Source organism: Citrus clementina, unplaced genomic scaffold (assembly GCF_000493195.1).
Source record: "Citrus clementina cultivar Clemenules unplaced genomic scaffold, Citrus_clementina_v1.0 scaffold_1, whole genome shotgun sequence".
Taxonomy (NCBI): Eukaryota; Viridiplantae; Streptophyta; class Magnoliopsida; order Sapindales; family Rutaceae; genus Citrus; species Citrus x clementina.
The window spans coordinates 947,631-972,560 of record NW_006263303.1 but is presented as its reverse complement, the minus strand read 5'-3'; the positions used below and the strand labels follow the sequence as shown (position 1 = coordinate 972,560).

The 24,930-nt window shown below is 34.0% G+C and overlaps 4 protein-coding genes and 1 non-coding gene across 5 annotated transcripts; 1 reads left to right on the top strand and 4 right to left on the bottom strand.

The window, feature by feature from the left end:
- Positions 1-1,461: 1,461 nt before the first annotated feature.
- Positions 1,462-6,146, bottom strand: LOC18054273 (probable protein phosphatase 2C 60). Its single transcript, XM_006450209.2, has 11 exons — positions 5,889-6,146; positions 5,002-5,124; positions 4,795-4,858; positions 4,260-4,368; positions 3,658-3,811; positions 3,331-3,456; positions 2,927-3,050; positions 2,509-2,585; positions 2,316-2,368; positions 2,057-2,111; positions 1,462-1,964 (listed from the first exon to the last, which is right to left on the bottom strand). The coding sequence occupies exons 2-11, from the start codon at positions 5,116-5,118 to the stop codon at positions 1,755-1,757; spliced, it is 1,089 nt and encodes a 362-aa protein (XP_006450272.1). The 5' UTR covers positions 5,119-5,124; positions 5,889-6,146; the 3' UTR covers positions 1,462-1,754.
- A 3,849-nt stretch (positions 6,147-9,995) lies between these two features.
- Positions 9,996-11,718, bottom strand: LOC18054274 (pentatricopeptide repeat-containing protein At3g29230). The gene has a single exon (XM_024177453.1). The coding sequence runs from the start codon at positions 11,716-11,718 to the stop codon at positions 10,177-10,179; it is 1,542 nt and encodes a 513-aa protein (XP_024033221.1). The 3' UTR covers positions 9,996-10,176.
- On the bottom strand, positions 11,718-16,576 carry LOC112095476 (eukaryotic translation initiation factor-like). The gene is made up of 9 exons (XM_024177452.1): positions 16,168-16,576; positions 15,426-15,497; positions 15,150-15,251; positions 14,725-14,904; positions 14,345-14,442; positions 14,051-14,138; positions 13,598-13,948; positions 13,275-13,517; positions 11,718-13,152 (listed from the first exon to the last, which is right to left on the bottom strand). Exons 1-9 carry the CDS (start codon positions 16,324-16,326, stop codon positions 12,112-12,114), a joined length of 2,334 nt encoding a protein of 777 aa, XP_024033220.1. The 5' UTR covers positions 16,327-16,576; the 3' UTR covers positions 11,718-12,111.
- On the bottom strand, positions 15,699-15,804 carry LOC112096004. Its single transcript, XR_002904164.1, has one exon. It is a non-coding gene; the product is annotated as a small nucleolar RNA snoR103 (small nucleolar RNA).
- A 5,024-nt stretch (positions 16,577-21,600) lies between the features above and the next one.
- LOC18054271 (probable phospholipid hydroperoxide glutathione peroxidase) lies at positions 21,601-24,472 on the top strand. The gene is made up of 6 exons (XM_006450206.2): positions 21,601-21,995; positions 22,681-22,757; positions 22,871-22,932; positions 23,652-23,770; positions 23,852-24,019; positions 24,179-24,472. The coding sequence occupies exons 1-6, from the start codon at positions 21,714-21,716 to the stop codon at positions 24,206-24,208; spliced, it is 738 nt and encodes a 245-aa protein (XP_006450269.1). The 5' UTR covers positions 21,601-21,713; the 3' UTR covers positions 24,209-24,472.
- Positions 24,473-24,930: the final 458 nt, after the last annotated feature.

Genomic DNA, 24,930 nt, shown 5'->3' with positions numbered 1-24,930 from the left:
TTATTATTATTATTAAATAAATATAATACTATTATTTTTAAAATAAATATAATAATATTATATTTATTAATTCTCTATTAATATAATAATATTATTTTAAAATAATTTTAACTTAGAATCAATGTAAATTATTATTTAGTTAAATATAATATTATTTATTTTATTTTATTAATTATAAAACATAAAATAAAAAAAAGGTAGAAATGAAAGAGGTAGGAGTGGATTCCCACTCCCACTCCCCACTCCAAAAATGGGTGGAGCCCACGGAGTGGGACTCCCAATCCCTTTTTATTTTAAGTAAGTAAACGCTGGAGTGGGAAGAATCTACACTCCTCACTCCATACTCCTCACTCTCACTCCAGCAGCAAGTAAACAGAACTTAATTGTAGCATTGGAAACTTAAAGAGGAAGCATCGAGTTGGCAGCACGTTGAAAAGATATGATGGGACCCTGGCATCCAATGGTGCTCCATGGTTGACAAGGCCGTCATTGATGGCAACCCTACGGAATATCAATAGGTTAATAAGTTTTGCAGACTTAAAACACCCCATGGTTGATATGAACATTGGCAACGGCGTATATTGCCAAGCAATTGTTTGTTCATCTCCTCTGTTGTAAATTGGTACTGATACCCCATGCTCGCAATCTTTCGGAACTTGCACTATCGCAATGTCCATTTTTGCACACTTCTTCAGTGATGTGACTCTTGATGTTACCATCAGAATTATGCTTGAAGCTCGCCATACAAGACAACGAAGCAAGCATTAACAGTCCAATTGTGATTAGAGTTCTCTTCGTTGTGGCACCACGGCATCTGCAGATGTTAAAATTATAAACTTCTTGTATGATGAATAATATAGAGATGGGGCGGGATTCACTTATAGCAAGATTTTTAAACAGCTGTAGCTTACTGATAATAAATCACCATAATCAATATACAAAAGATACAAGCTCAATCATTCAAATTACATTAATCCCACAAAAACGGGAGGGGGAAAAAAACAAAAAACAAATACTAAGGTCTGATGAAGCAAGCACCAAGAAACCAATAGCGGCAGTCAGGAACAGAGCTCTCATCTTTGAAGCCATAATTTTTTTAGTTGTGTTGAAGCTTAAACTCATTGTATGATCTAATAACACAGCGCAGCGAGCCTCCCTACGTTTAGTCTCTGCCATTTATACAAGTGTTAACAGATTCAATCTGTCCCTAAAACAGTAGGATTAATGTCGATTCCCCTGTTTCATGCGGATTGTGAACGATTTTTTCTTGCACTAAAAGAAGATTCACTTCAAATTTTGCTCCAAGAATCCTGTTTGGGTGTGCCTTCCTGTACGAGCCCACAAATTAAAAACGTAAATAATTTCTTGCTACCCTTTTACCAATAAGGGAGTTTCATATTTAACAAAAGTATTAATCTAAAATTGGAAAATACAAAATAAGCAAAATTTGAACAATAATGATGTTAAACACACATCAAATAAACAGACGAGAGATTGCTATGCTTGATGCACTTCAAAAACTTGTACATGTCGAAAGTTCTAATAGTGGTTTTGTCAAAGCTAAAAGCACACATGAACATGAACAAATGAATTTTGTAAACATTTCATTTATTTTTTTCTTTTTTCTCAGTGCTGGACCATCTACAAGTACACACGTCTTTGATCCCAATTTTTCAACGAAAGGGATTCTTGCATTGTCTTATGGGCAAAGGAACCAGAATCGTGCAGCCTGACATAGTGGTACATTACAGCGGCTACATTGATTCACTTTCCTCGGGTAGTGGACTTGAGTCATCTGATTTGAATTCCAAGGACTGTTGACTAGAAGTGGAGGAAGTGGACTGGATTGGTTTCTTGAACTGCACTATGATCATGGTCATGTTGTCACATCCCTCACCTCCTGCTGTTGATGGCGCCAAACATCTCTCGAGTACTCTCTCGCACACAGCAGAAATCTTGCTTTCCTGCATTGATTACGGTATTAGCATAGCTCATTCTTAACTGCTACTGAACCTCACATCAAACTAGTCTAAAAAGAGTATTTCATGCAACTCACCGAATGTAGTTGTTCATGAATAAAATCTACTAATTGCTGGCTTGACATGCAATCCCTGAAAAAGAAATAACCAATACAGCAATCATCCACTTATAAAAATTCCATACTCATCTCAATCCCACCAAGCAATAAATGATGTAAATTCATTGAACCTTTGCAGTCACTAATTGGACTTTTTGCAAATCTGACATGCTACGGTGTTTCATCACATTCAAAAATCTTACAATCTACTACATAAAAAGGAAAGGCAGATGCATACCAGATTCCATCACACGCCAGCACAACGAAATCATCATCATCACACAGCTCAACCTAAAAGAGAACCAAATATGAAAGAAATGAATGATTGACTGTCAAGCTATTGGGAGTTTCTATGGAGAAAAAATAAAAAAAGATCAAATTAGAACAAGGATAGAGAGACTCAAATATTTGTCAAAGAAGAATGTACATACAGAGTTTATATCTGGATTGGCAGTAACAATTTGCTTTTCAGCAGACAAAAATTTGTTCTGCTTGAATTCCATGTCACCTGCAAATTAAGAGAACACTGAAACTGAAGCATTTAAACAAGAAAATGTACACAAACCTATGTACGTACCTATATACTGGGGCATCTGTGTGCGTGCATGCCATGCATACATATACGAGTGTACAGACAATTATTCTAAAGTGGAAATACAATGTCCCAAGCCTTTTGGTCACGTGATCTGAATGACTCCTTCAGGAAATGCCAGACTCCATAACTTTTCCCAGTTAAAATTTTTAGGCATAAGGTGAAAGCATATCAAACAACCAATAATGTGACCAAAAATTTTGGTGCAACGCATAAAAGATTAGGGCAAAGGAAGCTTAAATCACCCAGGACAGTACCTATTGCTCTTGCAAGATTCAAACTACCATTGACTCGTCCTGCATGTATAAATCCACCAGCTTTCAATATCCTTTCTTTCTCAGCTTCAAGATCTGGTTTGTGATCTCTTGAGAGATTATATGCCTGCATTAAAACCAGAAATTTAATGTTCATTCTGAACCTAGGAAAAAAAATATCCATTAAAAGAACAGAAGTCACTGTCATCTAATTATCTAAATGCCATGGCCCATTGAATCATAATAGATAAAAAATGGGTAATAAGAGTAACCACACACGGTGGCCAAGCAGCAATGTTCAATTACTTTCACTTCCCATTTAAAACGATGCAAAAAGAAAAGGAAACTAGTTAAAAGCAATACGGACCAAGTTACAACTAAAATGAGTCCACTCAATCAAAAATTACCTGGCCCTTTCTAGATATCACGCATCGAGAATCACCAGCATTTGCAACAATGAGATGATTGTTTCTGATAATTGCAACACAGGCTGTGCTTCCAGAAGTTGGTCCAGCAAAATCAGAGTGAGGGCCCTGGTCATGATATTAAGATTAGTCTTTGAAAAATGGTCTAGCGTATATTATACAAAATTAAAAAAACAGAAGCAAATAAGTAATAGATATGATATACAAGTCCTTGATCAGATGACTGTTACAGCCAATTATATGAAGGTTAGAGCAAATCACCATTGTTCATAGGAAAAAAATTAACTCAGTTTTACTTGTCATATATACCTCCTCAAAAGCCCAATCATTAGGTTGATCATTACTATCACCACCCCTTGGAGACCATATCAACCCTTCTATCATGCCAGTGAATTTATTTATTTTATCTCCCAAAACAGCTAATTCTCTCCATCCTCTTTGTCCCTTCATCATCTCATCCATCCTGCAAGCAAGGCAAACTTGCTGAAAACAAACACAATACTGGCCACAAGCGAGTTTCTATCATCAAAATGAAGGGATAAAGGTAGCAGCATTAATCACAATAAGAGTTCCCTTTTATTTTGTACCAAATTCTTCACAATGCATTTAGGATGCTAGTTGCTCCACTGAGCACCGACATCGTATGCATGTAACAAAAACCAAGAGAACAACAATGGTACAACTGTATTCATGTACACACATACATACCTGCAGATATAATAATGATGAAAAACATTTTATAGCATAATGAATGTTCGCATCACGAAGTACAGTTATTAATCATGCAAACATTGGCTCCCATTCAATGACACCACACTCGAAAGCATTATATTTATTTGTTATCAGCAAAAACAATATAAACATTTTAAGAGAGGAAAAGAGGGTAAGACATAAGCAGTTAATCAAATTACCTGAAAAAAGCTTTCTGAACGGAAGTTCCTACATCTCCAGCTGCATAAGCTTTATTCTTGAGAACTTGCTGGTGAAGAAACTTGGCACAAAACTTTGCAACTACCTTCCCTGCAGTTTAGCAGCAAATGCCAGTTATTACCAACAGACTTTGCAAACTCTATATAGATAACTATGACTAAAACATAGGTTGATACTATAATCACAAAAAAACTATATGATTCAATATGGAAATGAGCACCAACCCAAGTTGATACTGTAACTATGAGCAAATCAGGAGAATTTTGTCAATGACTCCAAGATTATAAACTAGTGAAATCCAAATACACTACAAATGATTATAATATGCAAAATCTAAAATAGGTCAAACTTTCATTATGGAAATGGGCAAAAACTAAAAAGAAAAAAAAATGAAAAGCAATATAAAGCAACCTATAAATGATAATGATAAGCAAGCACAACTCAACACAAACACAAGTGAAAATGACCATCTATGATCTAGCATTGATAAAAAGACCTGAACGTTCCAATCCTTACCTCCATGACCATCATAAACACCAAAGAATGAAGTAGAATCATCCAAATCAGGATATGCAGCATGCTGTACAAGACCCAAAAAAATATAAATCAGTAACTATTAGCAGACCCCAAATGCAGTAACACCACATAAAAAACAATTTTGAGTATGAAAAAAACATAAATTTGAATTATCCTGAAGGATAAAAGATCCCCCTTGTTACTCACGGCATCTTCCATTGTTGCACGCCACCCTTGCATGGACGATAAACCATATCTGAGCCTATCATTTTCACCATCTTCTGAGAATTTCTCAGTCTTCGGACTACTCAAATATATGCCCATCTATATCTGAAAGTCAAACAAAACATTACAATCAATGCACATAAAAGGACCACCACCATTTCAGCCCCCAAAAAAGAGTGAAATGAAATGCAAACTGAAGAATGTTTTATACAAATAACATCAAGCCACAGTCAGCATATGAGTTCTCAACTAAGCCTAGAGCAATTCCATAAGCGCTAATCATATTCTAAAAACATTTAAGTTTCAAATTTCCAACCCCGAAAAACTGAAATGCAAATGGAAGAATCGATGCCTTTAGATCACTAACAAGTAAACACGGTCAACTTAACAGTTCTCAACTAAGCCGAGTGCAAGTCCCAAAGTGCTAATCATATTCTCGAAGTATTAAGTTTCAGATTTCCGATTCATTTCTTTTTCATCACATAAATTTCAAACAACTGGCATCACACATGGTTTCTCAAACAATTAGATACAAACCAAAAAATTCAGAAAAATTAAAATCAAGTATCATACTCAGATATCTAACATAAGATGCAGCAATACCGGAGAAGGGAAAAAAAAAAACATCTTTCGATATGTAAGGAATTTGAAAAAAAAAAACTTAATCATCAATAATAATGAAATTTTACTCCTTTTACTAGTTGGAACACAAAAAGGTACAAGATTTAAGTTCAAACATGACATCAACTAACAAAATAAGAGACAGCTCAGTTGCTAAATTGAGATGAAAAATCCAAACATCACAGGATTCATAAAATTGCCAACAAAAAAAAAAATGAAAAAAGTTACAAACTTTATAACATACTCACATGCCCAATAACAAGAAGCGAATCTTTGCCAAAACCCAAAAGAATAACCAGAAGAGAAAATTCTGGGAAAAGTAAGAAGAAAAGAAGATATTTTGATGATGAAAAAAAAAAAGAAGAAATCAAGAAAGAGACGGGTTATTTAGGCAAGAAAAAAGAGAAAGAAAACTGAAAAGATAAAGAGTCGAAAGACTTTGTGTCTGCAAACTAATTGTCAGTTTTCTTTTTCTTTTTCTCTCTCTCTCTCTTTCAATTTTTAGAAACGAAGGAGAATCTTTGAATTAAAATTTGTAACGCACCCATTTCCGATATATTGTAGACAATAGACGGCGGTTGTACATAGGATTCCACGTGGCGGTATCCTGAGAGTAGATATGGAACGTGTCCAGCACACACGATCGCGGCCGAATACTATTAATCAATCAGACAGAGACATTTGCAACTTGCAAAGCGTGGGACCGCTTTTCTTTGGCCTTTGAAATGCCGTCCGTTGATCGAGATCACGACCGATTTCGAACACGATCCGACGCCGTTTCTAACGGGATTTGCCATCCGCGCGCCAGACAGTATTATTTAGGAAAATTATCATTCATATACCCTATAAATGTTCTATTATCAAAAATACTATAATATTTTGAAGGTGTATCAATCATCCACCTTAAGTTAATAAAATATATATGCCGTCCACCAAACCGTTACTTGCCGTTTAAATAAGATAACGTCATAAGGGTAATTTAGTCTTTTCATATGATACAAGTGATAATTTAAAGCTATACAAGTGATAATAAAAAAATTTAACGGTATACAAGTGATAATTTTGAAGGGTAAAATCGTCAATTCACTATTATTCTGTTAACTTTTAAATGACAGCTAATTGTTTGGTGGTCGGCATATAGCTTTTGTTAATTTAGGGTAGACGATTGATACACCCTCAAAGTATTATAATATTTTTAATAACAGAGTATCTATAGGGTATACGAATGATAATATTCCTGTTATTTATTTTCAAGGATCAGAGGAACAAATAAGGAAAGTAGTCAATTGGGGCCGTTAAATAGGCGTCAAGGACAATTTAACAACTAATTGCTACAAAATTTATTATAAAGAAAATTGCACTCACAAAAAAAAATTATAATAAATTTAAAGTATTTTTAGATCGAAATATCCAAGTTGTTTTATTAAAAAAAAAAAATCATTCATTATTGTGATGACCGTAATCCATTGAGCTGGAGCATTTTTAAATGCACCCCAACGCTGACAAGAAAATGAGTTTTCTTCAATTACACGATGATAAGTAGGAATTTTCTAAAGACCTATTTAAATTAATTTTGTTATAGCCGCCGCTCGAGTAATTTTTTTTTCTTTTTTAATACACTGCAAATCTGACCATCAATCGATTACTAAAGATTTTTTTTTTAATTTATATTTTCTACTATTGACATAACATACAATTGTTAGTTAAAAATATGCTGAGACATTTTTGAATAATTTTTGTTGTGGGGTAATTAATTTTGAATATTTAACTCCAGAATGAACTTTTAGATGTTTCAAGAAAATTGGGGGGAAAAAAAAAAAAAAAGCTCCGTCAATTTCTTCATCCTTTGATATTGATATAACTGTAATTTTCCTTACTTTTGACGAAATTCCATTTCTTGTTTTCAGCGAAAAGGAAATGTAGCATCATTGTTGTGACTGGTCCACATACTTTACCGGCCTTTAAAGTAACGTTATCGGATGATGCAGTTGGCATTTGTTCATTGATCATCATTCTTGCCATATCTTCTCAGCAAATATAATAAAATATATCACAGCCATGATGATGAACATCCATGGGTGCTGACCCAATAATATTGCAGCCATTTATCTCAAATACTCTCTATGCCTACAGGTTTACACCCATGGCTGTTTCTTTAGTAATACTATAATAATGCAGCGGCTATCATCACAAGATACACCAAGGCATTATTATTTCAAGGCCATGTGTCTCTTGCTCTCTCTACCTGGGCAAATAATGGTTTTAGCCCAAATCCCCCGTTCATTGAATCCAAATCTTCATAAATCATAAGCAAAATTTTAAATATATGAGGTGTATCAGAATATTTTTCCTGTCAAATCTTTCAACTCTTGTACCAAGTAGTTAAAAATGGAGAAAATATGAATGCCAAATATGTAGCTTGTAGGCAGATTGCTTAAGTTAACTGACCTGTCTCCTGACAAAATGATACCCATCACCCTCTGTTGCTGCACATAATCAGTTAATCACATTGAAGTTTTTTTTATTTTTGTTCCATTACATAATTGCATTCCACATACTGTTAACATATATGTTTCCATAATATTGATTTTGATGATAACAAACAAAGTTAAGAATGATTAATCCTTTAAGCCCAAATTATTTAATATTCTTTTTAAATAAAATCATTATTTTCATATTATAAATGTTTTATATTTAATGGAAAAATGATTTTATGAAATTGATTGTTTTTAATCTTTTTAAATAAATCATTATTTTCACATTATAAATGTTTCATATTTAATGGAAAAATGATTTTATGAAATTGGTTGTTTTTCAAAGTTTATGGTTTAATTGAAAGAATTTTAAAAACTTTGAAATAAACAAGTATTGCTTGAAATTTTGGTTTTGGACCTATTCGAAACTATTTAAATATTTTGGGTCATTCTATAATTTCACATAGGTTGGGTGAAATCATAATTTCAGAAAGTTTTGGGATTGACAAAGTAATATTTAGAAATTCTGAAATTGGACCTATTTGCAAAGTTTCATAACTTTTTGGGCCGTAATACAATTTTACAAAGTTTTGGGGTCAAACTATAATTTAGAAAATAGTGCGCTGAACAGGTTACTGTAGCAAGCGGAATTCCGGATTCTGACAAACGGAAGTCCGGATTTTAGGCAGAATCTATCCGAATTGAAAGCGGAATTCCGGATCCTGACAAACGGAAATCCGGTTGTTGGGCAGTAAACTACTGAGCGTAAGCGGAAATCCGGATGTGATAAAGCGGAAGTCCGGATGTTCAGAAATTCAAATTTGTGGCTGTAACGATAACATTAAGCGGAATTCCGGATGTCCATAACCGGTAATCCGGTTACGACCAAAATGTGCATAACGGCTAGTTTTTGAGTTCAAACTATATAAACTCAAAACCAATTCATTTTTGGTAATCCAAGCAAGCAAGAACAAGTGCACACAACATATATTGAGCTTCAACTTCGTGAATCATCATTCATTAAATCATCTTTGTTCTTCAATTTGTATATCCACTCTTAAAGAGAGATTGATTGTTGTATTTTTCATTTCACATCAAATTGTGAGAGTACAAGTGTGAGAAACACTTGGGGTGAAGAGATTGGAGATATAATCTCTTATTGTAAAGGTTCATTGACACCTTGAAGTCAATTGTAATCGTTTGAAGCCTTGGAAAGGCTTCGATAGTGAAATCCTCAAGCCCGGTGTGCTTGGATGTGTGGACGTAGGCGGGGATTGCCGAACCACGTAAAAATCCTTGAGTTTGCTTTCTCTTCCCTTGCTCTTTAATTATTGTGCTTTGATTGAACTTATTGCTTTCAAGTTTTTATTAAGACATTAGATTACTTGTTGTGTGGATTTGCTAGGATAATTTTTAAAATTCCAATTCACCCCCCTCTTGGGTTGCACACTTATATTTCACATACTATGCTTGTATTGTGTAGCACATAAATCACAATCTAAATTGAGGTTGAAAACATCATCAATAAAAATAGTTTTTGTTCCATTACATAATTACATTACACATACTATGATACCTTCAAGTTTCTTGCTACATGTCCTAAATTTCTTGTTTCATCTCAAATATAATTAATACGTCCAAATATCTTGCAGAAAGCTTGAGATGCTTAACAAATAATTGGAGGTGATGTGAGATGCAAAGTATCTACTACAAGTGTCTTATTCTTACTACCTGCATATGATATTCTCTTAAAACTATTTCGAGGTTATTGTACAAGTAATTTATTCATAACATCTTGTTTAGTGTTTTAGCAAAACAAAAAAGTATCAACAGAGCTAAAATGAAATGAAAAAGAAAAGAAAAGAAAACCTGTAAGCATCCGGTGCCATTCGCATTTTGAGTATCAGGAATTTTCTTCAGTAGGTTATGCAGATTGTGGAGATTATATACAAGAGGCCAAGTTTAGAGCCTGAAGAAGAGATCATGTGTGCAGGCTAATGAATTCGATGATTTTATTGCCGCCGATTGTGGATATATAGGTTGCTCATTTGCTGCTACGAACTTACATAGTCAACAGATTTGACAAATGCCCTATTCCCCCAGCCAGAAACTTGTGATAGCTTCCGTTAACTTCAATTACACTTGACCCAGCTGTTTTAACAATGCCTGTATCATTCATCATGTTTCTCCATCTGTTTGCTTCTTCCCATTGACCGCACGATGCATATAAATTAGCAAACATCATAAGCTCTCCATCGCTCAGGTAATTAGACTTTGCACAAACCATCTTTGCTACTCTATCCCCAATCTCAAGATCCTGATGAATCACACAGGCACTAAGCAAAGCGCCCAAGATGGATTCTGTAGGCTCAAATGGCATTGCTTCAATCAATTCAATTGCACGGTCGAGTAACCTGGCTCTACCCAGAAGGTCAACCATGCACCCATAATGCTCTAACTTGCGGGTTACTCCAAAGTCCTTTTCCATGCGACTGAATAACTCACAACCCTCTTGCACCAAGCCGGCATGACTACAAGCACTAAGTAGACCGATAAAGGTAATATCATCAGCCTTTACGCAACTATCATTCATTTCACCCAGTAGTTTGAGGGCAGCATAGCCATAACCATGAAGAGCAAGCCCCAAGATCATCGCATTCCAACAGAATACATCCTTAACTTGGGACTTATAGAACACCTCTAAAGACTGCTCTATACTTCCGCATTTTGCATACATATCTATTAATGCTGTGGTCGCATGGGGGTTAGAAGCAAGCCCATTGTCTGTAGCATATACGTGTATTCTTGCTCCTGTTTCTAATGATCCCAAATTGGCACATGCAGATAGAACACTAGTCACTGTAAGATAATCAGGTTTGACATTTCCAGCCTTCATTTCATCAAATAAGTCAACAACCTCGACGTAAAGTTGACTACGTAAATACCCAGTAACCATCGTGTTCCACGTGATTACATTTTTAACTAGCATTTTTTTGAACATTTCACCCGCCTTCTCCATTTCACCAGCATTTGTATATGCCAAAATCAATGAATTCCACGAAACAACATCTTTAGCAGGAACTTTATCGAAAATATATCTAGCAGAATGAATCTTCCCAATCCTTGCATACCCAGAGATCATGATATTGAAAGATGTAACATCCTTTAAAGGCATTAAATCAATCAATTTCATTGCATGATCCATCTGCCCACAAGAAGCAAACGCATCTAGCATTGAGTTCCACGCGATAATATCTTTTTCAGGCATTTTTTCAAACACTTTAAAAGCGTCGTCAATGCATCTTAAAGAACCATACATTTTCAACAGAGCTGTTTGGACATAAACGTGCCCACAAAACCCAGTTTTGATCGTCTGCCCATGAAGCATTAACCCGATACAAGAACTTGAAAGAATGCCAGCCGCTTTCAGTAACAAAGGAAATGAATAGTTATCGGCATGAACGCCAAGTTCCTGCATATTTACGTATGTAAGAATGGCATTCTCTGCATTTCCATTGAGCAATTTATTCTTAAGAAGCTTGTTCCAATTACTTGTCTCAAGTGAAGGTGATATAAAGATACCATTGCAAGCCAAGAGATACATTTCAAATAAAGAGGTATATTGCACAATTGGATACCCAGTGAAGCTAAAGGAAAATGGTTCAGAATAAGTTCTAATAATACTGGCCAGATTCCAAGAGCTTGGTACACGTGAATACAAATTGTAACGGACGAACAAGATGGGGAGAGATCCTATTCATCTCGAGCATTCCAGGGAAGACTTAACTGGTTGCATTCGAGAGAATAAAATACATTATGTTTTTTACTTGAACAAAATGTGAAAAAAAAAAAAAAACCAAAAATATACAACTCAATTAAATTAACTGTTGCTCCGTGGTCCATTGATCATGAAACGTAATTTGAGAGACAAAATTTAGAAAAATATAGGAAGCATGCAAGCATTGGGAGTATGACTCGTGAAAAGCATCTTCTTAAATCATGTGAGCAAACTTTCGCAGGCCTGAACCTCAGCTCCCTGCACTGCCAACACTTCTTGCCCAGCAGGGCTGGACTGAATGCTCTTCATTGCGGCAGTGAAAATGGATCTCCGGAACATGTTATCTTCCACCTTCTTTAGAACTTCTTTCAAAACAATGAAGTCCAAACTCTTCGCAACAACCAACTTGCCAACCATCTCACCAAAGTTATTGGGTGCTTTTGGTAAATCAATGCCAATATCATCTAATAACGAGCCATACAGAAGACAGCCGGTTCCTATGTCTCTGGTTGTCAAGACATTCTTATTCAGCAAAAACTCAAGGAGCTGTATGACTGGTTCCACGCACGGTGGGATCTTTTCCAGGGCAAGGGCTATTGCTTCTTTAACAACCTCTGGATGGTAAGTTGGGGCTCTCAGTTCCTCAACGCATTGCAGTGCTTCATCGAGAATTCGAATACTGAAATATTCCTCAAGCAGCGATACGGTTTTTTTGCGGAGATCAGCAAGATTTAATTTTGTGACAGGAGCTGAAGGCTTCTCGGGAGAAGCAACTACTGATGCAGCAGGAGCAACAGGCTTAGTATATTGAGTTAAAGGTTCAACCCCTGAAGCAATTCCAGAAGGACGGGCTGAAGGAGTAGGACTACCCTGCAACAAGGCACTTGTTTTTCCAGATATGATCCCGCCACTTCCTTGAGGCAAAAATTTTGAATTGATTGATGGTGATTTTCCGATCAAAGGTGACTGCACACGACCTGGAAATTGAGACGGACTTTTGCTATCACCTCTTGGCATTGTCCGGGAACGAGGAACCTCCCAATTGTCAGTATCAAACCCAGGCATTCCAGGCATTTTCTGGGTTCCAGGCATTCCAGGCATCATGCCCCCAGTACCAGGCCGTGCAATGGGAAAGCCTCCAGGACCCATCCCTCCAGTAGCCCCTGTACGACCATTTCTCATCATTGCAGTTGCACCAGGACGCAGACCAAGATTCTTTTCAGCCTCCGAGTGAATTTCGGTGATGGTCTTGGCTTTCATCTGCCAAAAATATAATCAAACAAGACTGTCAGGCAGTGGCTAATCAGATAGCCCACGAAAGAAATAATGGAAATATAAAGATGTAGGTGAAAAGATAAGCCAGCCAGATATGGAAAATTAACCTCTTCCCGCCGAGGAACCCAGTTGTTGGCCCGCAGATCAAGAACATCATGGATCATGAACCTCAAACGTGGCACAAGTTGCGAATTTGTGGTTAATTCCTTCAATCGACTAAAATAAACATCATTGACTCGCCTTGATTTAGGATTCTCATCCAGCTGCTTTCCAATGGTGTTAAAAAATTGACATATTGCCTCAACATTCTCCTCAGCTGGGCATGTTTTACCATCATTCTCCAAAAGCTCCTATATCACACAAATTGATAATCAAGGCCAGCATGCTAATGACTGAATGAAGGGGAAGGCCAATGGACCAGACAAAGTACCTGAACAATATGGTGGACAATCTTTTCAGGCACCATCTTCTGCTTCAAAAGTTCCCCAATAAGGCGTATGTTCCCCAAGGTCCGCAGCTTAACCAGTCGTTCTTGATCCATACGTTCCATTTCTTGTTCAGGAGCAGTCATCTGCCTAATTTCTGCCCTCGTGTTGTCAGCACCTTCAAATGCCTCCTGGCAATGATTCAAAAGGATCCGCTTAAAGGTGATATCTTTCCCACCAGGCTCATCAGAAGGAAATGGAGGAAGCTTCTCGTTAAGGTCAGAGCATAAAAGTGCATACATGGGACAAAATGTAGGCTCCAAGACAGCCTTATCAAATATAAGTTCAATAACACCCTGAAATGCAAACAGACTTCTCAGTTTCAATAAGAAGAAAATAGAATATAAGAATATGATAACTTGCAGCAGATTATGGCATTCAAGATGTGTAATGGTGACCTTCAGAATATCTGGGGTTGTAATTCCAGAGTCTATTAGCTGACCCTTGAGAACATCAAACTTCTCTGGAGTCAATTTATTCAGTATTCTGCACAATAAAAAGAACAGCTGTCATAGCATATCTATAAAGCATGTTAAGCAATTAACTAACAGAAAACACAATTAAAATTCCTTCTTTACAGTCGAGCATTCAACTTTTCAGAATATTATCAAAGGTTTAAACATTCTCACCCAAATTTTCTGAGAGGAAATATCATTTGAACAGTGATACAAAGATTTCTGATTTTCAATTACCCTTTAACAGTCTTAAGAACACGATCCTTCTCTGAGAGATTTCCTCGTCTTGCTGACCATGGAACTTCAGCCTTAATTAGAGCTGGAGCAGGTCCTGCCTGGCTTCCATAGAAAACTGAGATTATGACAGAGAAACCAAGCATGCATGGAAATAAAAAGTAGAATAACAAACTTAGGTATTTTTCAGTTACTATTAAACAAAGACCACCTTCTGATCATGAAATTAAGCCTCCCACACATCACTGACATCAACATAATTTAAAAGATCATAGAGCATTTATATTTCATTGGACCAGCAATACTGAAAATTTCTAGAAGAGTTCAGAAGTAAAATTCATTAAAAGAATTTAAAGGAAAAAGTCATTAAAAAAATATATTACCCCTTGGTTAGTGGAGATTTGAGCACTTGCGAACTGGGAATTAAGTTGGCCCTCATGAGCACCAAATTCCATCTTTTCTTGATTTGCTTCCAAGGATTTCTCTTGTCCAGAGGTGGTTGATCGAGTACGCCAATCACGATTGTCTGCCTCCAAGTAACGAGCTTGGAATTGAGATTGCAGCTAAAGAATGAAGAAAGAAATAAACATTAAAAATTTCTACATAGTCAAAAAGTTGCATAAATAAACAAATTTCTACATAGTCAAAAAGTTTCATAAATAAACAAATGTTGAAAAAAGAAAATGCAAACTGGTCACGAAAATATCTTTCAGCACCTGGGAGATGATAGTAATATTACCTCCCAACAAAAAAAAAAAAAAAAGAGAGCAAAAGATTGAGTATTATAATTACACGAGGCAAAACTTACATTGTTATTTTCTGCACGACCACCCCAGCTTTGACCTTCGCCATCAAACTCAGACTCAATTTCTTGCTTTATCTTCAAAATGTCTTCAGTTAGTTGAGCAACCTATGAAAAGTTAACAAGACACCTTGATTTTAAGCACTTAAATAATCAATAAATCCAACGGAAAACCATAAGGGAGCAACAGTCATAAATTCAGCCAGGCAGAAAATGTTCAGTCCCTGGTTATACATCAAAACCGTGCGAACAACTATTACAGGGATGCATAATGACAAGCACCTCCTTAAGTTGTAACAGCTGCTCTCGGGTGTATCGAACACGTTCATGACCTTCAAACCGCAAGTCCCCCATCTACAATGATATTGATTATCAAAATTAATCAATATTTGTAATATAGTCTTCGTTAATGACTAAATTCTATTATTACAAAAACAGAAAAACAGCATGAACAATCAATCATATCCCAAAGTAAAAGTACGTGGCTCAAAAGAAAGAATCCTGCAATTCTACAACTACAAGTCTGCACTCCACAAAATGTTTTCTTGTGGTGTCTCATGTAATGCAGGTTCTTTATGGGCACCAGTGCACTCATCGCATGCCCACCTAAATCCCACATATTGCTATTTGTCCATATTTACAGCAAGTGCACAAACTTAAGTGCCCCACCAAGAATTAGGACACTTTCTTTATTACAGCACATATAACGGTCTTGTGTTCAGCTCTCAAGTAATCATTTTTAAGTAATTGACATATAAAAAGTCATACTAATAAAGGTAAAATTTTTACAAGCAAAATTTAGAAATGAAACCATAATTAACCACTATCCAAAGCTTACTATAGACTTCACTGAGTCTATGAAAAATAACAAATAAATCTACAGATCCCAAAAATTATAAAAATCCAAACTTTATACATTATTGTGAGCAAAAATGAAAAAGATTAAATTTTGAAAGAGCCCAGATTCTGAAAATTGAATTTTAAGCATATGCAAGCATTTAAAGCTAGGATTTTGAGTGGGGACCTTGAAAGCGGAAGCGACGCCGCCATGAGGGGGAAGAGTTTGAGAATCAGACGAGGGTGTTGATGAGGAATCGAAGCGATGAGTGAACAATCTGGTGCCACGTGGACCGCCGCCGCCACCGGGTCTCAAGCTTATCACCGTCTGATCTGCTGCCTGCATAATACCTCCAGAAAAAGGCTTCCGTTGTGATAAAAGAGAAATGAGCAAAATTAGGGTTTTTAAGAGAGGCTGTGATTTGTGTGTGGGGTTTTTTTTTTTTTTAATTCTTAATTCTTAATTAATGTTATTTTGAAATTTTATTTATTTATTTTACTTTACTTTATTTGATTTGATTTATGCGGATAGAGAGAGATGATTTTGCTCACTCTATCTGTATCTGCAAGCTGCGCAGACAATAAAGAGAGTGAAGGGAAACCCTTATAGGCTTATATAATTTATTTTCTTTTTATCGAATGCGTTGGATTTTAGGGTTTTTCAATTTTATAGATTATATATTTTTGAAGGGACGTTATTAAATACTCACTAAATTTTTTTGATATATCAATTTATCATTAAATTTTTTTAATAATTTATTTTTTATTTTATAATATTTCGATTGTTATTATTCTTCATTACATATAATAGAATAATCATTTAGAATAACGAAACAAGATTCTGCTTGTTGAAACGTGAAAAACTTAATGGATATAATCCCATCCTCATTGTGTATGTTCAAAAATTATTAAAGCCACGAGAGTATTTGAGAAATTTCGAGTTGAAATTATTTTCTACAATTTTATCTTTCTATCTATGCATTCGATTTACGAGTTATTTCTTTTTATTTTTTATTATTTCAATTATTAGAATTTTATTGTGTTAAAAAATTTCATAATAGAATTATAAGTTTTCTATCAGTGGAACAACAATTGAAAAATTTTAATACATTCATATACAATATACAAGCTAATTCATTATATTATTTTCACTTGTACAAGTAAATCTCATCTTATTAAGTTCAATTATAATTAAGTATAATAATATAAACTTATATGAATTATTTTGGGGGATTTCATTATAATTGGGCTTAATATAGTAAAATTTATTTTTACAAGTGAAAATAATATTATGAATTAATTTGTTTATGGTTACATGAAAAATTTATAATCAGCGAATATTTCAGTATCATAAAATTTTAATAACTAAAATAAAAAAGGCTCGTAAATTAAATGTCTAGGAAAAAAAAATAAAAAACTGTAAAAGAACCAAGAAAATAGGAAAAAATAACTTCACGTTAAATTTTATCAATTATTCTTGTAATCTCAGCAATCTTTTAACGGTGTCAAGATTTTAAAATGATGGCTGATATCTGAAACTTGAACACGCAGATTGCAGCTGCCGTTTCTCCTTTCCCCTCACCTTCTTCAATCTTCAATATTCTTCATCCAGCAAAGCCCCAATTCACCATCGTCAATTTGTCGTCATCATCGTCAACTCGTCATGTCGCCATTCGTGATTAGCTGCCGTCTTCATTCATCTTGATTAAATCATCAACATACATGCATGATTCATTTTTATTCATCTATCTTTAAGATCCTCCAATTCATTGGTGCTTGTGCAATATGTTCTTGTTGTGCACTTTTATAATTTATCGGCCTTGAACTGAAATCATGCAATTTGAGTTCTTTGGAGAATTTTCATAAACTTTAAATGGGTCCATTTTTTTTTTATTTAATGTAATAGTTATCCGAGTTTTAAATTTAGGTGCTGCCGCACATAAATACCACGCATTCTGTCGCACATAATTCAACATGTCGCATATAATTTGGGTTTCGTTTCTAACTCGGACTTCAATTTTTTTTTTAACGATTTTTTTTATTTCTTAACCCAAATCTAACTAGTTTAACAAATTAAATTTCTTTATGAATAAAAAATAACAACATTTAAAACAAAATCTACATTAATTTTAAACTTAAATCATAGACTTAATACATTAAAAATTCATATTTGTGCAAAAACATAAAATAACATTTAGAATGCTCTCCAATTGATAATTTTATACTTTTGTTATGCTGAGAGTGTTGAGAATATTGAGATTTATCGAAAGTATTGAGGTTTGTTGAGCGTGTTGAGAGTGTTAAATATTGTAAGAGTGACATTGTTTGAAAATTTGATGAAAGTGACGAGGATAATTTGGTCCAAAAGTTCAGTATTTGGCTAGTTCTGATAAAAAAAAGTTTGAGGGGTTAAAATTAAAAAATATAAAAATATTATGATTATTTTTATAAATTTTCCGAATTTTTCCAAGTTCAACTCGACTTGAATCTGATGCAATGAAATTTATCGATCCAGTCCAAACCAGTCCATTTTTTTGGATTGATCTTTTGATTCGATTGCATTGCATAAATAATGTAATTTTTTTCTTCCCCCCCCCCCCCCTTCTCTCTCTCTTATTATCAATTTTCACTCACGCTTTATTATATATTGAAAGTGATTCGATTTGTTATTACAATCATGAGGTTTTTCTTTTTCTTGTATTGAAAATATAACTTGTTTGATTTTTTTATTACACAAATTCAAAATAATTCTAATTAATAATAAGAAAACTCACCATTTGTTACAAATTTGAACAAAACTCAAAAACAAAAACTCATTACATGCAGCAAGTGGTGATGGATGGATGAATATAAGTGGCAGCGGTTATCGTAATGTTGAATTTTGTGGTGAAAATGTGGGAATGAGATATTCTCAGCTTTACTGATCTTTTAAATATTTTCTATTATGTGTTTTTTAGTGGTAATATATAAGTCAGATTTAACTTCTTTTATTTGTTTATTTATTAATAACTAATCAGCAATTAAATTATTTGCTCAGAACATGATTAAATCAGGAGAGAATTCTGATCCGAAAATGTGTGGTGGAGTGTTGATGATGATTCAGAGAGAGAATATGAGAGAGAAAATAAAAGGCATTAACTTTTTTTTTCAATAATTGTAACTTTGAAAATAAATATTGTTGACCGAAAAATGAGAGTTAGTGAGATAAATAAAGTGGTTTAAATATCATTACTTAATGGAAAATCGGATGTTATATTGTTATTGGATTGATTTATAGATCTATGCGTTCATATCCAATATTAACCAATCCAATCAATTAATTTTATTTTATTTATTTATTTAAACAAAAAACTAAATGTCACTCTTATGTTTAACTTGCTAGAAGATAAAATTTGATTATCCGAAAAAAAAAAACTAATTTCATATAACTATAGACATACAATAATAATACAAAATATAAATTACGAGCAACAACCATTGTTTGCTTTCAATATTCAAATTTCGATAGTTTTTTTAATCATATGATAATAAAAAATACGAATAATGAAATATTAAAGGAGTTATTTTTTTTAATTGTTAGTAATTAAAATCTAGATAGCAATTGATGACTTTTATTTTAATTATATTAATAAGATCAGATTCAATTGGATTTGATTCTTTATTGTTTAGATTATATCGGAGCTTATATAGTAATTAGATTAGATTGGATCTAAAATATAAAATCCAATATACGATGGACTGAATTTGGATTGACAAATCCAATGAATTTGAACCATTGAACACCCTTAATATTATTTATAGGAATAATTTCTACACAATCATAAAAAAATTTAGTCCAAATATAGGTTAACTATAAATAAGAATAAATTTTACAATTTTAATAAGTTACAAGTATTTTTTAGATCTCATCTTAAATTAACTCGTCTCCACATAATAAGAATTATTTGTATATTTCAAAAATATGCATGTTACATTAAAAGTTTAACATGTAAAAAAATATTTTTAAAGTTGTTTATGATAATAAGTTATTTTATAAAGTTGTTACCACATCGTTGAATTGACGAGTACATAATAACTCATTAGTATGAACATTTTATTATTGAAGTTAAAATATTTATAGCTTCTCAAGTATGTTTAGATGTTCATGAAATTGACGTACTCTATTAATTAATTATTAATTATAGAGGAATTTAATTATATTCATATCTATATTATTTACACTATAATAACCAGGTTAAAGTAATATTAATAATTTTTGAACTAAGCCCTGTTAAACTAGAGTCTCGTTATAATATAAAATCAATTGGTCCCAATTAATTTTCTATTGAAAGATCTTATCGTATAACCCAATTTAAAAAATGCTTATTTAATCCTTTTATTGCAACGTTGAACGTTATTATTTTTAATATTAAAGTGATTTTTATTTAATTTATTACCGCATTCATGTGTGACATAAATAATATTTATGAGTACTTTGAAAAACTGTCCATGGACTCGACGTTGGTTTAATTTATTATTATATTATTAAATTATTGGATATTTTAACATGACTGAAGTTGATTATTGTCCAAATCTATATTTTTTGAAGCATAAGTATTAATTTTAATGTGCAACGGAAACAAATAGGCAATAAAAAAATGTTAGTATAAAATTATATTCGAACATGCATGTAGTCAAAATAAAATTATTATTTGATAATTTAACTTTATATTTATTTAAGATTTTTGTTATATTGAATTATGATGATCATACTGTTTAGGATAATGAGATGAAACAAGATATTTAATGGGACGGGACTAAGATAAATCCCCCCTCCAAAGTAAAGGGACGGCAATGAGACACTTTTTTGTCATATTTGCATTTATGAGATAAGAATGTGATTGGCAAATCTCGTCCCATTGCCAACCTTAGTTGCCGCAAAAAAAAAAGATTGTGATTATAATATTTAATAAATCATTGGTTAGTGGATAAAATTTGATGATATTTGTAGATATAATTATCAAAATCTATCCAATAATTTAATATGGAATCAAATGAGATTGTAATCAACACCATTTAGAACTTGTTTGTATTGAGATTAGATAGTTCATAGCCGTAGGTTAAAAGTTATTATTAAAAGTTAAAATTAGTTTAATCAACACTAAAAATTCCTAATAAATTTGTTATTCTTATCAAAATTATTATTTAAAAATTATATTTATTATATATTATTAATTTTTATGTTATAATTTTATTTTTTTTTCATAGAAGTTAGGCTTAAAAATTAGAATAGCCCAATGCCAAATGGGATGCTTATGCTTTTGGGTCAAGTCAATGCCAAATGAGTGATTTTATTTCTAAAATAAAATACAAATAAGAATTGGATATTCAGTCACAATTAAAACTATAAAAAAAAAAGAAGACACATAGGTACATAACCTTCGAGATTTGTCCGAATGGATGGCTGATCATATCATCATTTCACAAAATTAATTACCCATTTAGTTTCATTTTCTCTCGCTCAAGTAATTAACAAGAAAATACAGTTTACTATTTTTAGGTAACTATTATGTAAAATAGGGGCAGAAAAGAACACCACGTGTAACATCTTCATCCACTTCAAACCAAAAAGCTCCCTGGCATTTTACACGCACATTCAACCATTCACACGCTTGCTCTTACATTTATATAACACGAAGTACACAACACAACTCTCTGTTACTACAACGATTGATTCACTTAAATTCCATCTCAATGGCTTCTTATTCGATGCCTTTCTCTGCAGCTTTCTCCTCACCTTTACGGCATTTCACACAAAACAAAACATGCCCTGCTGCATGGGCTTCATCAATGGCGGCTTCATGGACTCCTACTAATTCAATCAAATCATCAATTGGGTCCGCTAAACCAGGCTTTCTTCAACATGGGCTGTTTTCCCAATCTTCAAATTTGCCTGGGTTTTTCGTGAAACGTCGTTCCTTTGGTGTTCACGCTACAGCTGCTACTGAGAAGTCTTTATATGACTTCACCGTCAAGGTAATTTATTTTGCTCCTTGTGGACTTAAAAATTTTAATCCTTTGATTGCTATTATTTGCTTCTTCGCTTAATAGTATGTAGTCGTGATGACCATAAGTGTTTGGTCTAATAGTTTAAGCTTGGAGTTAAGGGCCTAAATAATTTTATTTAACCTTCTTTAACATTCACTTTGTGTGAATTCAATTGTATATGGAGGATTCGAACACAAGACCTTTAGGTCAAATTTGCTGTGATACCGTGTTCGAGAAGTTGCTTGACTTGACCCAAAAGCGTAAGCTTGAAGGATCCAGACAATAGTATTTAAGCTTGTCTAATTCTAAATTATCATAGCAACTCAATCTGCTGTATGCTCTATGTGTTTGGCTGATTGCGTGCTGGCATTACTTAGGCTTCAACTTAGTTGCTACCGTGGAGGAAAAAAGAAAGAAAGATATCGGAGCTTGGGGCTGAATTGCTCAAGCTAAAGTTTTTCTCTGTTTTGCTTAACTTTTTTTTTTTTTTTTTTATTGTATTGAAGTATGTATTAGTTTATGAATATTGAATACTGGTGTGGATTTGTGAAATAAATCAACCGGATTGTGTCATACGCTACTTGAGTGAAAATAATTTCTGCTTGTTATTATATTGCTCAAATTGGTAAGAAATATTTGTGTTGAGCATGGTTTTATTTCTCTTCTGATGCAGGATATTGATGGTAAAGATGTTCCTCTTAGCAAGTTTAAGGGCAAAGTTCTGTTGATTGTGAATGTCGCTTCAAGATGGTACTTTCTCTTTTGATTATCTTGTTTGAAGATGTCATTTTTCTGGATGAGGTTTTGCTTGTTTGATGTTTAATAATTGAGGTCTGATTTGAGGATTTTGCTTTGAATCTTAGTGGCTTGACACCATCTAATTACTCGGAGCTCTCTCACTTATATGAGAAGTACAAGACTCAAGGTGGGCCAAATTTTAGTGGAAAGAACTGTCTTTTTCTTTTGGTACTTGTTATGAATTAAATTTCTATAGCATTCAATTACCTTATCTTTTGCTTTATGTATATGTTTAATGACTCGGGAATCAGCTTCCTAAATGGAATCACTTTGAAGATTGATTGCCCATTTGCATCCCCCTTTCCCTCGGGGCCCCCCCCCCCCCCCCCCCTCCCCCCCCCCAAAAAAAAAAAAACATACGTAATTGAACTTGTCACACAGCAATTCGTGCAAGACTATCCATGGATATAGAATGATTTTATTGAGAAAGCTAGTGGTGTTCATGAATTCAGGATTTGTACTGGAACTTGTAACCAGTACTTGCTTTCCAGAGAATCATTGCAATCCTGATTTTATAGTGTTATTACGTTTATGTTAATGCTTTTATTCCAAGTACAAATCAATGCCTCTAAAATCCATAAAAATTTGGAACTGCTGGAAGTCACCATTACTTTTAGTATTGTGGTAGTCTAATTGTAAACATGGAGACATTTCCACTTCAAGTATTATCCCTTTGCCGATTTGTGACTGCACGAGTTTTTTTGTTCTTTCTCATTTGGCTATGATCTTGTTGCCCTCAGATTCACCTTTAGTTTCACTTAGCTATTGCGATTTTTCTTCAATCAGAGGTAACATTATGTTTTCCTTGGATGACTTGAGTTGATATGGACATTAACTTCCTTGCAGGATTTGAGATTCTAGCTTTCCCTTGCAATCAATTTGGTGGGCAAGAGCCTGGATCAAACCCTGAGATCAAGGAATTCGCTTGTACTAGGTTTAAGGCAGAATTTCCCATATTTGACAAGGTAAGTCATACTTATTTTCTCATGCTTATAATTCATGTGGAAGGGCGAAAATGATTCACTGGCTAAGGTTTTACTTGACAGGTTGATGTAAATGGACCAAACACAGCTCCAGTTTACCAGTTTTTGAAGTCAAGTGCTGGGGGATTTTTAGGCGACCTTGTCAAGTGGAACTTTGAGAAGTTCTTAGTGGACAAAAATGGTAAAGTCATCGAGAGATATCCACCAACTACCTCGCCTTTCCAAATTGAGGTACATTTTCTACTTTCGAGATGCTGAAATTCTTTAAATTATTCATGGACACACCTGCTGGGTACACTAGATGTGTACTGTCATAGACATGAAAGAGTATCTAGCTCTCTTGGCTGTTGCTATTCACTGATAAACAATTTTCCTGTTTATTTTCTACAGAAGGACATCCAGAAGCTTGTTGTGGCATGAATCTTGACTTGAGCTGCTTGGCCATGTCTCAGATGTATCGACGAGATAGAAACCGAATATATGTATATGTATATTTCTGAATCGGGCATCACATAGATGAATTTTTCCCTGCCTCCCCTGAAATGTTGTAGGTTTTTTATATCCTAAATATTTAAAGATTTGTACTAATTTCGTTGCCGATCAATATCTTCTCTTCACTGCTCATCACAAAGTTTATCAATATAGAACGTAATGTCTGCCCTTCCATGGTGTTGCATTGAAGCATTTTCCCCGGCGTGCATACCTGTCCTTTGAATGGCAGTATTTTAATAATTTGCATTCCACCCTTGTGACCTTTTTTTTATTATTTATAAATTAAATTCTGTGAGGTCGTGCTGAACTGCTGCAGAGAATTTGTAAGCCATTGACCCTTCTTTCTGTGATAACATTTTAGGGAAAAGAATACCCAAATTTTAAAAGTTGTCCTAATGCACTTGTAAATTCTTAGTGTTTTAGGAATGCACAAATAACTTCCTTCCGCTAATGATTTCGGTTTATTTGGAAACATAAGAGTGGTAAATACACAATTGGAATTTATTTCTTCATCATATTTGGAACATAAGGTAATTGGGCTTTCAGTCCAAATGGTGAGTGCTGAGTCCTCATGGCCGAGATACTATTTGGCGACAGTTAAATATGTCAGGGTTGAGTTTCTTTAATATAAAAATCAAATAGTGAGACTA

What these genes read in the sequence shown, in the direction of transcription:
- LOC18054273 (XM_006450209.2), bottom strand. Translation starts at nt 5,118, where the DNA reads ATGGGCATATATTTGAGTAGTCCGAAGACTGAGAAATTCTCAGAAGAT. An exon ending in TGTTTATGATGGTCATGGAG is followed by an intron (nt 4,369 to 4,794) that starts GTAAGGATTGGA and finishes GCTAAACTGCAG; the next exon opens with GGAAGGTAGTTGCAAAGTTT. An exon ending in GAATCTTGCAAGAGCAATAG is followed by an intron (nt 2,586 to 2,926) that starts GTACTGTCCTGG and finishes CTTAATTTGCAG; the next exon opens with GTGACATGGAATTCAAGCAG.
- LOC18054274 (XM_024177453.1), bottom strand. Translation starts at nt 11,718, where the DNA reads ATGTATCTCTTGGCTTGCAATGGTATCTTTATATCACCTTCACTTGAG.
- LOC18054271 (XM_006450206.2), top strand. Translation starts at nt 21,714, where the DNA reads ATGGCTTCTTATTCGATGCCTTTCTCTGCAGCTTTCTCCTCACCTTTA. An exon ending in AATTTCCCATATTTGACAAG is followed by an intron (nt 23,771 to 23,851) that starts GTAAGTCATACT and finishes TTTACTTGACAG; the next exon opens with GTTGATGTAAATGGACCAAA. An exon ending in CCTCGCCTTTCCAAATTGAG is followed by an intron (nt 24,020 to 24,178) that starts GTACATTTTCTA and finishes TATTTTCTACAG; the next exon opens with AAGGACATCCAGAAGCTTGT.
- LOC112095476 (XM_024177452.1), bottom strand. Translation starts at nt 16,326, where the DNA reads ATGCAGGCAGCAGATCAGACGGTGATAAGCTTGAGACCCGGTGGCGGC. An exon ending in GTCGTGCAGAAAATAACAAT is followed by an intron (nt 14,905 to 15,149) that starts GTAAGTTTTGCC and finishes TTCATTCTTTAG; the next exon opens with CTGCAATCTCAATTCCAAGC. An exon ending in GTTCTTAAGACTGTTAAAGG is followed by an intron (nt 14,139 to 14,344) that starts GTAATTGAAAAT and finishes TTTATTGTGCAG; the next exon opens with AATACTGAATAAATTGACTC.